The 13,662-nt window shown below is 37.9% G+C and overlaps 1 protein-coding gene across 1 annotated transcript; it reads left to right on the plus strand.

Annotated features, from left to right (window-relative positions):
- Positions 1–22: 22 nt before the first annotated feature.
- Positions 23–13,411, plus strand: LOC130175929 (caM kinase-like vesicle-associated protein). Its single transcript, XM_056386638.1, has 11 exons — positions 23–262; positions 8,677–8,816; positions 8,923–9,054; positions 9,660–9,734; positions 9,892–10,030; positions 10,172–10,292; positions 10,431–10,506; positions 10,620–10,756; positions 10,876–10,954; positions 11,064–11,151; positions 11,845–13,411. Exons 2-11 carry the CDS (start codon positions 8,722–8,724, stop codon positions 12,145–12,147), a joined length of 1,245 nt encoding a protein of 414 aa, XP_056242613.1. The 5' UTR covers positions 23–262; positions 8,677–8,721; the 3' UTR covers positions 12,148–13,411.
- Positions 13,412–13,662: the final 251 nt, after the last annotated feature.

A 13,662-nucleotide genomic window follows, 5' to 3' on the forward strand; every position in this document is an offset into this window, starting at 1 on the left:
GCACGCACGCACACACACACACACACTTTCCCCTCCTTCCTGCATCATAGCCCGCTGTTACCATCACACGTTCACGTAATACTCCCGTGAACAGGCAGACTTGTTGGAAATGCTCGAGGATCTAAAGGCTCTCTGACAGCGCGCGCTGGCTGTAAAAAGCAAAATAATCTGTGGAATCATCCAAAGAGAAAAAAAAGTGACATATTCCAATATAAAGGCAGGGGATTGGATTATTGATCATCACCCTTTTACTTCACTGAAGGTAAGTGAGCGCAGTTTGTTTTACCGTCCTAATATTGCAAACCACTGCTGTCAGAAACGCGAGAAGTGAAGAATGTTGAGGAATGTTCTCCGAGATTTATCATTCAGTGACTGTCCTCTTTGACCAGACTATCACACTAAAACACAGGACACAGTATTTGTCTCGGAAAAAAAAAAAAACTTTTGCGTCAATCACACATTTTGTTGGGATTATCAGACAATGCTCGCGCGTGATTTCAGAAACCTGCAGGATAGTTTTCATGCGATTTGTTCAGCTGCAACATCAGTCCAAGCAGTGGTGATGCGCAAATACTGTAGGTACAGCCTGTTTAAACTGTCTAAGCTGCTTGAGCAGTGAGGTTGTCAGTAAATTTCCAGGCTATAATCGGGTGAAACCTGTTTGTAATTGATTTATTAATTTATTTTTTGACACTTCTTCTCATTATGGGAAGCTCAGCAAGTTCAGTGACATATAAGCTTTATACTGTATAGAGGCTCAAACTGCGCTTCTGATTTACATAAGGCGTGCTCTTGTTGCACTCAGACTGCAGCACTTCTTGAATTCACATTTTCACAGTCTCACAGTCTCGCGGTGTCCCTGCCTCCTTGTCATTATTTGTCATCATTTCACACCCAACGAGTCTGTGATTGCAATACCCACTTAGTTGCTAATGCTCAAACCGCTACTTCATATACCCCACAAGGAGAAAGTGCTTGTGCAAGGAGCTTGTCCTCCACTGATTAAACCATACAGGTGTCCACTGACCTCCTTGCAAGGATGGTGGAGTAGATGCCACTTCAACAATTGTGGAAATTAGATTCTGATCAAACCAGTGGCATCACAAGAGCAGCCTACATATGTAAACTGCATGTGCACAGAAAAAGTTTGGGAAGCCCTGGCTGCACAGCCAGTTAAGAATAGACTTGTATGGTGGTGGATGATAAGGGATCTTGTGTAGGAGCAAACTAAGAGCAGAAGCACTTTGTAGAATGTTTATAGACACAACATGATACAATTGGATTAATATTATTTACAGTATGAGTAGCTGACATTTAAAAATGAAACAAATCTAAGCTTTATAAAGTAAAATATGTGAAAAATACATGGAGATAGAAACCCAGATATACAGTATGTTTCTGCATGAATCAGTGTCTTTCAGAAATACTGTCACACATGATCTTTATATTTTTCTTTTTTTTTTTTGCAGATGTAGATGTTTAGATGGCTTGTTCTGAGAAACAGTGAAAAAGTCATCATTGAATCGAATGTTTAAAAGATTTATTTAAACAGAGTTAAAGCCTTTCGTTTATGTAACAGGCTTCATGCTGCAATGAATGTGTTACCTGTGTCGTGGTGTGTGTTTGGCTGGGCATTCAGCTATGGTTAATTAAGTTAAAGTAGCTGTCAGATTACTGGGACCCGCACTGTTTTCAGATAAAGGTGGTAAAATGAATATTAATTTAATAATTTTTTATTATGATTAGTTCGAACAATATTCTGGTGGATTCTCATCGGTAAACTCTGGATTCAAGATCAGCAAATGGAGTTCCAGTCACATGAAGTGGCTGTGGTCTTGGGCGGTAATGTCGATGAGTACGCAGAGAGCTTTTCTGTACAGACAGTACCATGGTGCATACTGGAGCACTTGGTAACCATGGCAACAAAACAACATCAGAAGAAACTGGTCAGATGAGCCAGTGATGCTTGAAGAAGAGATGAATGGTTGACTCAATGCATAACAGAGCCAAGCACAAAAGGGGACCGATTCATGCTCATCAATTTTCGTCTTCACCTCTCTGGACGAGTTGTTGGGGAAAAGGACAGATTTTTCTTTACCCCTCTGTTTGTTTTTCTGATATGATGTCCCCGAAAACTGAAGGTGTAAAAGTTGTCTTTGTGCTCACAGCTAGCACGGGTGGCATTCAGATCTTAAATGAGGCATTACAGGATTTAAAATTTGGCTGAGATATCGTCACCACCATCTGCCCCCTGTCACCAAGCCTTCCCCTTTGAAGAGGTTCGACTGTGGCCAAATCCACGGCTCCCTCTGGCCTGTTGCCACTGTCTGACATGATTTTGACCGACAAACCTGAGTTCCAAAATAGCAACATAAAAAATTATTTATTTGAAAAAAAGGTCCCTTGTGTGTAGCCATGTTTATACAAGGTACTAAAAAAAACCTCAGTGGCAAAATGAAAAAAAACAACAACATATTTCTACTCTTAAAGCTGCATCTTCATCCAGTCATTTAAGAGGAAATTGAAACTGAGGTGGACTGTGCTTCCCAGTGCCCTCAAATTCTTCTCAGAAGATATGCTCCCACACATAAGCACACACACACACACACAAACATATACATTTACATACTAAGCACTTCCAATTAGACGCTGACAAAGTCTGCCTGAGGACCTACAACAAACTGTAACAAGGCATCATCCAGTTTTCATCTCAACTGGGCAGCATGACTCAGTAGGTGTATGAGTTATGAGGATTAGGATTAGTGTGAAAAGCTTCAAATCAGTTTGCCGTTAGATTAATAATTACATAAAAATCTTAAATTTTTATGACCTTGCACTTCAGATGTTTATGTCACCCAGTTATGAGTTCAGGCTTTTAACATGTGAAATTTAGATTTAGCATCCCTGTTAGTCCGCTCGCTATGTTACTGAATGCCAGAACACAAAGCCAAAATGCATCAAGCCTTCAGGAAGTTAGAGTAGGAGTGTCTGAGATATTTAAAACATATTTTAGCTTTGGTTAAAATGTTCCACTTTGGCTGGCAGTGTAACTCTACAACAGCTGGAATACTGCTGTTGAAAATTTTACTTCTAAATCTGACAGACTTGAGTTGTGAACTTGAACCTCATTATACCAATTACTGTCATTTTTAACTGCCAGAACATGGTCCCAAAATGCATAAAATAAAATTAAAAAAGTTTTGTTAAAATCACATCAACATGTTTAAATCATGATGCCAAGATGCTTCATATCTCCAACTTGTGTTAAAGCTGAACCTGCAGAGTCTGAGAGGTGACGGAGTTAAACTCAGTTCATTTTGAATGCCAGGATTTCCCCTCAGGTTAGTCAGTGTAGTTCTACAACAGCTGGAACATGGTGTGAAGATGCATCACACATCCTTTGTTGTCGTTCTTCAAAATTAGACCTGTGGTGGGTGTCTGAGATATTATCAAGGATATCACACTTATACATACAGGTGCATAGATGAATGAATGAATGAATGATAGATTTACATAATTTCTCAGTTTTGTGTAAAGTGATATTTATGTCCATAATCTCAAATCTTTTAGACCTTTAGGCCATCATAATGATCTTGTACCTCATATCAAATTATAATATAATATAATATAATATAATATATTATAATTTGATATAATATAACTGTCATGATTTGTCATGTATTTTTGAGGGGTTAACCATAGACCAGTTGGTAATGTAATCCAGTGTGTAATTTAGTTTCCATCCCTAATAATAATGTCACACAAACACATCCTGAAGTGCCTTGAACAACAGACTTGAACCCTGCTGCCTGTGGCAGTGAATATAATTCCTCTTTCACAGTGGTGTTTTGATCTGTTCAGCCATGAATACTCCTAAAATAACAAAAGTCTTATTTTCTTCATTAATTCTTCATTAAACCACACAGTAAGTCATTATTTTAAAGATTACTCAGATATTGAAGAAAGCATGGAGTTGCTTGTTTTATCAATATGACTCTCGGGCTTATTTGTATATTGTGGCTGTTGTTACTTGAAAACAAAAGAATCTAAATTGAGGTGGTTTTACTTTTACCTACTTTATGCTACTGGAAAATTAATTGGACAAAGATTTGAAATCTGTTTATCAAATGCAACAGCTATGCCTTTGTCATTATCCCCCAGTGAAGTTTTCTCAGTGCTGGGCTCTGCGTCAGTCTGAATTCGAAACAGCATTTACATTCCCATTAATGAAGAACACTTCATTCAGATCTTTCAAAAGGCAGAGATAAAAGACCTCTGATTCAGCAATAGTCAAGTGCCTTCTATCTTTTTCTTCTTCTGGTGAAGGAGAACAGCCTTTTATCTCCAAGATTGCCTTGAAAGGGGGAAAAACAAGTGCGCACAAAATTCTGTCTGACTTGTCATACTTACTCTTTAGTGTTTTGGTGCACTGTGAGTCAAGCTTCCGAGAGCAGGTGTTGGGATCTAAGATTCATTTTGAGGTCTAATGTTTGCTTTAAACGGTCTCACATCAGCCTCGCCCATTAACTCTGCCTAAAGCACGCATGATGTTTTTTATCTTGGGGGCCATTGGTGGTGTGGTTATATCGAAGCAGAATGAGACGCCGCCAAAGAGGCTCATTCTGCATGAGAGTGCAATACCGTTTGCTTGAGACTCTGGCCATGCCGTGACTTGACACATTTCAAAAGTGACCACAGATTTGATGGTGAATCTGATTGAATATGCATTGCAAAAAAACATTATGAAAGCATTTAGACATTCTACAAAGGAAATAAGGAAATGCGTGTTTGGTGGCTTGTGTACATCATCTGTGTGCTGGTAAAAGTCTAAAGGGGATCACTGCAAAGCACTGAGGCATGTATGCAGTTGTGTGAACCTATAGGTGAGAGCCAGAAAACACTAATGGCGAGTCTGGGTATTGTTTTTGCAGGATTCATGCAAGGGAGGTGATTTAGCTGAAGTATATCACACAAGTGCTCCTCATACTCCAGGCTAATGGTGAACTCACAGTCCTCCCCGTTCAGGACAAAGAAGGGCCATGTATTGTTTGCTGTGTTTTGATCAGGAAAATGATAAAAGGTGAACTGAAATATGTTGTTGTTTGGGTTAGAATGCTGCAGTAAGAGATGGGCTCCGTGTTTGGAGTTGTTGTCGAAATTCTCCGTCTCCTCTCACTCACCCCAAAGCAAACATATTCTTTACTTGTGCATATTTCTGGGAAGAAAAACACAGCCGTAAGTAGAATCATCATCTGGTGTGCACTTAAAATATAAAAATGCTGGCTGAATAGAAGAGGCTTGATCCCTTTGGCTACTCGAAGTTGGCCTCCATATGCACTTTAGCAAGATTAAAGCAAGTGTGGCTTAGTGTGAGGGTGGCAGGTGCTTTTCTACATAAAGTAATAGTGACTTAGAAACGCTGGTAATTTGTGCTGGCAAAGTCATATACTGTAGCGTAGCTAATAAATCAGCGTAATTAAAATACTAACATATTGTTGGCTCAGCTCATATGTAAAAATCCAAATTACAGAGCCATCGACAGACATTAGAGAGGAGAAGGTCTGGAAAAACTAGATAATGCTTATACTGTAGCCTAATATGTCAAATAAAATCAATATTATGTGACCTTAAACATTATATCATCCAGCATCTGTCTGATATTGACAGAGCCACTTTCCTATCATAAGGAACTTTCCATACACAGCAAAAATGACTAGCGCTGGCTAGTCACTTCTTCAAACTCTTTCTTTTGCAGTCACCTAAACAATAACAAGAAACCAAACAATATACAGTATACAATATGCATTAACCCAAACAACATTACCTTCAGTGACAATCTGTAGGGGCATCAGGTCTGCTCCTTAGAGAGACGAGACGCCTTTCATCTATCACCGTTGCTGCGCTTATGTGAACAGGTGGTTAGTCTTGCACCAAATTTCTCTCCTGCAGTAATCTCCAACATTTATGTATATTTTGTTTCACTTGCCAATAGATGACATTCCCATACCCTTGAACACCAACCAAAACTTGCGTAAGAAAACCGCTTGAACAGAGTGTTGTTGTTATTTTTGCTTCAACCCTTCACTCCTAATAAAGTTGGAGCACGTACAGTTGGTGTTGGTTTGGCATTTAGGCATAAGTGTAAGGTTATAAATGTCAAATGATGTCTCCCATAAGAACTTGAGGCTATACTTTATATATGTTATACAGTATATGTTTTTTTGTGTGTTTTTTTTTTTTTTTTTGCATTTTTGCCTTTATTTGATATAGTGACAGAAGATAGTAGAGCGAGAGAAGGGTATAACATTCAAGAAAGGTCCATAGTTAGAATCAAACCTGGGAAGAAGAACTATTATCATTATTAACAATAAGATTTTTTAGTTATATAGCACCTTTGAAAAACAAAGTTAGAAAGTGCTTAACAACAAAACAAGGAATAGAACTAAAATTCAAAGCATAAAAGATCAAATTAGATCAAATTATTAAAAATGAATGTGTCTGTGCTACTACACCGCCAGACACCCTGACACTGACATACTGACATATCCCATGTTAACAAAAGGTCATGTAACCACCATCTGTCTGCAGGACAGCATGAACTAAAGAAGACCTGCAACACAGAGCACAGCTACTTCAGCACTGTTTAAGACTGTATTCAAACGGATCGAAAACTTCATGGTCAGCATACGGATCAAAGACAGATAAGACCTAATAAATCAGTGCCAAAAAGAGGCTTAAATGAAGGACATTAGTGGAAACAGCCTCTTTTTAAGTATAATAACCAACCATTTTACATCTTGTAATATTTTCATATCAGCTACACAGATCTATGGGGACTGGATCACAGAGTAACGAGTCCCCTTGTGGACAATAGTACATTTTATACACAGCTTGTCTTTAGATAAAGGGCTTTTTCTTGATTTATAATCTGCTTGTAGGCAAGGCAACAGTAATAAAGCATATTCATGGACCACCATCTTAACGTGGACATTCTTCAGATTCAAAGTTTTATATTGATAAGATTCTTTGTTGTACTACAGATTTTACTGGATGCTATAACTGGGAGAAATCTCTGCCTCTGATAGGGTCTTGACTGAGGCTCCAGACAGCACCTCAGCCAGAGTTTCTCCACTCCCACTCTTCTGCGCTGGCTGCCATTTCTACTGCGAGGCTTGCCAAAAAACAACTGAGTCTGTTTTCCATACAAGCATCCTATCTCACCAGTAAAAAATTTAAGCTGCTAGTGGTGGACGTGTATAGTGTTCTTTTGTGGCGCTGACGAGATTCACGTCACCCCGATTCAAAGTTGTATATGTTTATGTAAGTATGTGATTCCACTTCTGCAGTTAATTGCAACAAAAAGAAACATTTTATGACTAAGTCAGAAAGTCATTAAACAGACATTTAATTCAATACAACACAAACTGCAACACCAAAATGTTTGTTGCTCAGGAAAAAAAAAAACATGTAATAGCAAATTATCCAGTGTTAGATTCCAGTGTTAGAAATTCTCATGTTAAAAAAAAAAAAAAAAGCAGCAGCAGGGTTATGAAGCCAGGCTGTGAAATTGGCATAGAGATGTGTGAAAGGACTTCATGTGGGTGAATTTAATTTATTGGGCTTTTTGTTGTCTACTGTTTTAAATGTTACGTTGTGTGCAGTGATTTCTCCTGGAGTTGTGGTGCAGTGGTCAGCAGAGTGACTGGTCATGTATTTGATTTGACCTCTATTTAAGCCACAGGTTGGACAATATGAATGTCTGCCATCAGCGCTTTTGCCTATTACTGTTTACATCTCAAGGGATTAATAAGAAATGTTAACTTGTCGCATTTGTTTCACTTGTGTTCCAGGAAAGCTATCTAGCCATCTAGCTGTATTATTAATCATAACATCTATTGTGTGATTATATATAAATGTTTGTGAGTGAATGCAGCAAGTTAGTCTGGAAACAGCATTACAACAGACTTTAGCCAACTTGCTGCCAGAAATGAAAACACAAAACTCTTCCACATTTGTTTCTCCACAGCTGACGAGATGATAGCTTTGTCAACTTTCAAGAGCCTTTCAAAATATTTAAAAAAGGAGACAGAAGTTACAGCTACAGCACAGGGTCAAGTCCATCTGAATATTCTCAACTGTAAAAAAGCACACAGATGAATAATGCTTCTACTGCTGCTGCAGTACAGAGCTGACTCACTGCAGAGTGAAAAGAAACAAGTCTGGCAGTCTGACTGAGTTCAGTGAATAAGACTATGTTAATGGAAAATATCATTTTTATGTTGTGTTGCCCTTGTGGTAATTTGAAATCATTTGCTCCCACAAGATCAGTTATGCTCAGTTACTCCGGATGTATGACCAAAAAGGTTTTCGGGGAAAAGAACTAATCAAGTTTCAAAACTGCTTCCGACAAATGTGTGCATTGATTTACGGCATTCATTTTGTGTTAAGTGCCGTCACTGTGCAGCAATTTCTTCCATTTATATTATCGTCATTAATGAAACAGTTTATTTCTCTGTAAAGAAACTTGTACAGCAATTTGTACAACAATATAACATTGTTTTATGTCATTCATTAATCAGGTTACAGCTCCAGATCCACTTTGTACTGCGGAGATGCATGTGCTCTATCAAAATGATGCTGTTTGGACCAATGTAACATGTTGCATATTGTCGACAGGTTGTGTTGTGCGCCGAACATTCCCTGGCTAGGGCACAAGCTGCCATGCCATTTGGTTGTCTGACACTTGGGGAGAAGAAGGATTATAACAATCCCTCAGAGGTGACCGACAAATATGACCTCGGACAAATTGTTAAATCGTAAGTACATCTATTTTTTAATGCTGTATAATAAGCGTATAAATACTTTAAAAAACTTCATGGTCAAAATGTGATGTATGTTCCCTTTTTTCTGTCTCTCTCACAGAGAGGAGTTTTGTGAGATATTCCGGGCGAAGGATAGGAACACCTTGAAAATGTACACCTGTAAAAAGTTCCACAAAAAGGACGGAAGGAAAGTGAGGAAAGCTGCTAAGAATGAGATAATGATCTTAAAGATGTAAGTGAAGTTTTAAGCACCTCATTATAGAGGAAAAGTCTAATAGCAAATGATCAGCAAAATTCTCTGTTAAGGTCGAGCCAAGGGCAAAGTGAAGCTCAAACACCAACACCCAGAAGGAGCCATATTACGTAACACCATGAGCTGGGGAATTGATCACTGCTTTCAGTTTAGTCACATTTGCAGATCCGCCGGCAAATGAAAGGATAACTCCTAATGGTTTTCATTCTGTTGATTGTGATTATAATATTAATCAACATTCATGGCCAAAAATTGAGTAGATCATAAAGTAATTTGATCATTAAGCATTGAAAATCCTGATAGTACGCATTATGATGATGATTTGTAATTACAGTATGCAAGTGGCAACTGGGCCCAATCTCATGTTTTAAATCTTCCCCCCTCAGATGGATTAGACTGTGGTGCTATACTGGCAATTTTCAAAGGATGTGAAAAAAAAAAAGTAAAATCATCACTTTAACTTGATGTTTGGCATGACATTGTGCTACTTATTCACTCTATATGTTGTTCATTTTAACACCATTTAAGTCCAGCCCTTCTCCCCCTCCCATCATTCTCTCTCCCCTTTTTCCTGCTTTTCAAAGGGTAAAACATCATAACATCCTGCAGCTGGTTGACGCTTTTGAAACTAAGAAAGAGTACTTCCTTTTTCTGGAGCTGTGAGTATCATTCGAGGCACTTGAGAGAACAGTTGGCTCAGACGGGTGTGCACTGTACTTCCTCAACTTGTATAAAGCTGATGTTTTATTGAAAATGTTTTACATTTCTGTCATCAACAAGTGACATGCATTTTATTTGCCTGTCCCATCTCTTCAGCGCCACAGGCAGAGAGGTCTTTGACTGGATCTTAGATCAAGGCTACTACTCGGAGCGGGACACCAGCAATGTTATGAGGCAGGTGTTGGAAGCTGTAGCTTACCTGCACTCTCTGAAAATCGTCCACAGAAATCTGAAGGTATATCACACTGCTGACACCTAGTGAAAAACAACAGCACTTCACCTCGGGCCAATAACTGCCCTTTATAAATATGAAACAGTGTACATTCAGATCAAACATTTTCCACTTATATAAGCCTTTATCTGTTTACTTATACAGCTGGAGAACTTGGTGTACTTTAACCGTCTGAAGCACTCCAAAATTGTTATCAGTGACTTTCAGTTGGCAAAACTGGAAAATGGACTCATTAAGGACCCATGTGGGACTCCAGAATATCTTGGTAAGAACCATAACATCTGATTATAGATCAGTTTTTTTAATTAGGTTAATTTGATAGTTTTATAATCGTACATTAGGAACAAATCTTGATTTGTTAATCTAAGGCTACAACATACTTAAAGCTTGTTTCTGCTCTCAGCTCCTGAGGTGGTTGGGAGGCAGAGATATGGAAGACCTGTGGACTGTTGGGCCATAGGTGTCATCATGTATATACTGTACGTGCCATGTGTCACGTGCTCACGAATATGACATTTTTAAAGTATATTTAAGTGATCGGTTTTTCGACAAACATGTCATGTTCTTATATTGCTATATATTGCTTCAATAGTTTGTCCGGGAACCCTCCTTTCTATGATGATGCTGATGAAGATGACTCTGACAATCGTGATAAGAACCTTTTCCTAAAGATTTTGTCAGGGGACTATGAATTTGATTCACCATACTGGGATGACATTTCAGATTCCGGTAAGAGATAAAATCAATCAATGAATTAAAATGTACAGTATATCAATGTAGTTGTGCTACAAATGTCACAGACAATGTATTCAAGATCTGATATTGCTGTTATTAATTGTGTTTTTCAGCCAAAAACTTAGTGGCATCTATGATGGAAGTGGACCAAGATCAGCGATTGACTGCACAGGAAGCTATTGCCCATGAATGGTATAAATGGTCCCACCAGCACAAATGGAGTTATGGCCCTTGTTGTATAGGAACCACAAATCCATTAATGTTGATAATGAAAATAATGTTCTTTTGCTCCTTCTCTTAGGATTTCTGGAAATGCAGCTTCAGACAAGAACATCAAGGATGGAGTTTGTGCACAAATAGAAAAGAACTTTGCCAAAGCCAAGTGGAAGGTATTACTTCACATATAACTTATATATCAACACATTTTTGCTCATATATCATTATTTGTTAGGTGTTTTAGACAAACTGATTATGTTATGTTCATGATCACGACCCCAATCTCCCTCTATTAGCACTGTACTGAAATGTTGTGAATTTGCAATTCTCTGCCCATAAAATGTAGAGTTTTTTATGATATAACCACCATTTAAAAATGCATAAATATGAATATACACTCCATTCACTGCCAGTAACAACTATTAAAACAAAAAGAAAGTGCAGTGACAATTGTATTTTTCTCCACTGCTTTAGGATTGTTCCTACCAACCCAATCAACTTTCATGTCAATGTCAAAAACATATTCATATAACTAAATTGCTGCTTATAATATAAATCATATTGTTTGTATGCGATTTATATTTTTCCAAAAAGTCAGAAAGTGTGTGCTCCAGACAGAGAAACTGGCTTCTCAACCTCAAATGTAAAATGTAAATCAAAAATATATTTAGCTGTTAAACCAGTCAGAATCTGTACAGCTTTATATTTTTGATCCAAATATCATTGTAAAGACGTTTTGGCCAGAGGCCTTCCTCCAAGCGTTTACCCTGATATTTTTTGCTGCTGTATTGATTACATCTCAAGGAGGAAAGATCGACTGGAAAAGTTTGCTGTATGTCATTAACCATGATTTTTATTACCCACAGAAAGCTGTTAGAGTGACCACCCTCATGAAGAGGCTCAGAGCGTCTGAGCAGGGTGACTCCGGTCTCACTGCAGGGTCCGCAGCTGACCCCAACACACCCGGCGGCGCTCCTGCTCTTCCAGCCGGAAGCGGCGACAGTGTTGCAGCCAGCATAAAAGCTGCTCTTAGTGAAAAGTCTCCTGACACACAGACTGCCGCCATCTCCGCGCTCGCCCCGCCAAGTGCAGCCCGACAGGACGAGCAGCCTCAGGCACGGTGCAACGGCGATGTTCCCCAAATGTTGCCACAGAGAAAGGGAGAGTAGGCATCGATCAAGTAAAAGAAGAGGACCCTTATTCGTCCAACAAGCACATGTGCAGTACAGCCAATAAATTTGGCACGATGATACCATGTCTATGCTGTTTGACTATCCCCCAGTTTGCAGAATTATTTCACAACACCATGCACTTCATCTGTTTTTTTTTTTGCCTTCTGTACTGATTGGTCTATCGAATAGTGTTCTCCATTCTCCCTCGTTACTTTATGTACAAGTCCCTTTAAAGCTAGTTGCAAAGTACCTCTTCTGTTGTTTCCTTTTCCCTAAGAACTGCAAAAACCCATAGTGTAATTTAGTGAAATCAGCTCATCTTTATTCATCAGCTCATTGTATATAGATGTATTTGTCTGTTTCAACAAATTGCTAGTTTTCAGCTTCAGAATTTACAATCCTGAGTTCACGTCTTGTGACTTAAAATTATGAGTTGGAAGATTTAGTAAATTGATCATACCAAGGTTTATTTCTAGAAATAAATTAAATTAATTAATAAATGAAAGAATACTTACAGCATGTATATTTGATTTAACTCTTTAGGAACCATGCTTCAAATTGAAATACAGCTTGAGTGAATCATAAGACAATTCATAATTAAAAAGAAATGAAAATGAAAGTGATTTTAACAATGTTGAAAACTTCAAAATTGGATGATACTTGAGTCATGTTGAAGCCAGTCTGTGAAAAAATATTTTTTAGGTGAAAGACAATGTAACAATCAGATATAGATCACAATTAATGGGTTCAGCTTGACACCCTGGCAAGATATCTTCTGGTTTATCTTCAGTGTAGTACAACTTCAGACAACTTAGAATTTTAAGGCAGCAAGAAAGCATATTTTTAAGTTAAAGTGCCTTAATATTTGTTGCAGTAATGTACTGAAATGTTTCAAAAGAAACAACTTGATTATAATTGCTTAATGACTTCTTTGAAATGTTTTCGCTGTTTTCCTTTGCTCCTCTGTTTAGTCTTACGCTGCTGTATTGATACCTGTGTTCTGTCCTCTTCACACTTCATTTAAAACACAGAAAACTAGACTTAGAGCATTCTATGTGGAGTGATGTTTTAGCTGTTGATGTTGTGTTGTCACTTGTAATTAGTAAGTTCAGAGTTTAGAGCTGAGTCCATATACTGTACCACTATGTATATTTGCATTGTATACATGTGTATTTTTTTATTTACATGTGTATTTAGCAACATTTAGCTGAGCTAATGGGTTGCTACAACGCTTGTGAATGAATAAAATGAGCAATACTAATGCTGCTGAAATTGTGATGTTTTTCTCAAGTTGTCCCTCACTGAGTTTTTTAATATTTGACAAGACCAGCCCCTCCACCAGCAACCATTTTTAGAAGAGCATTAGAGAATATATTATTTTCTATATATGTCTACTGTATATTAAAAATATATATAAAATTTATATACTTTTACTTACTCACTTTTTTCTGTATCTCAAAAAGAAAACGGTTATATTTTTCAGAACGAATTTTGATCAACAGATATTTGATA

This window comes from Seriola aureovittata, chromosome 2 (assembly GCF_021018895.1).
Source record: "Seriola aureovittata isolate HTS-2021-v1 ecotype China chromosome 2, ASM2101889v1, whole genome shotgun sequence".
Lineage (NCBI taxonomy): Eukaryota > Metazoa > Chordata > Actinopteri > Carangiformes > Carangidae > Seriola > Seriola aureovittata.

Bases quoted from the DNA above. Each gene is read 5' to 3' on its own strand.
- LOC130175929 (XM_056386638.1), top strand. From the start codon at position 8,722: ATGCCATTTGGTTGTCTGACACTTGGGGAGAAGAAGGATTATAACAAT. The intron at 10,293-10,430 runs GTAAGAACCATA...TTCTGCTCTCAG, and splicing joins TGGGACTCCAGAATATCTTG to CTCCTGAGGTGGTTGGGAGG. The intron at 10,955-11,063 runs GTATAAATGGTC...TCCTTCTCTTAG, and splicing joins GAAGCTATTGCCCATGAATG to GATTTCTGGAAATGCAGCTT.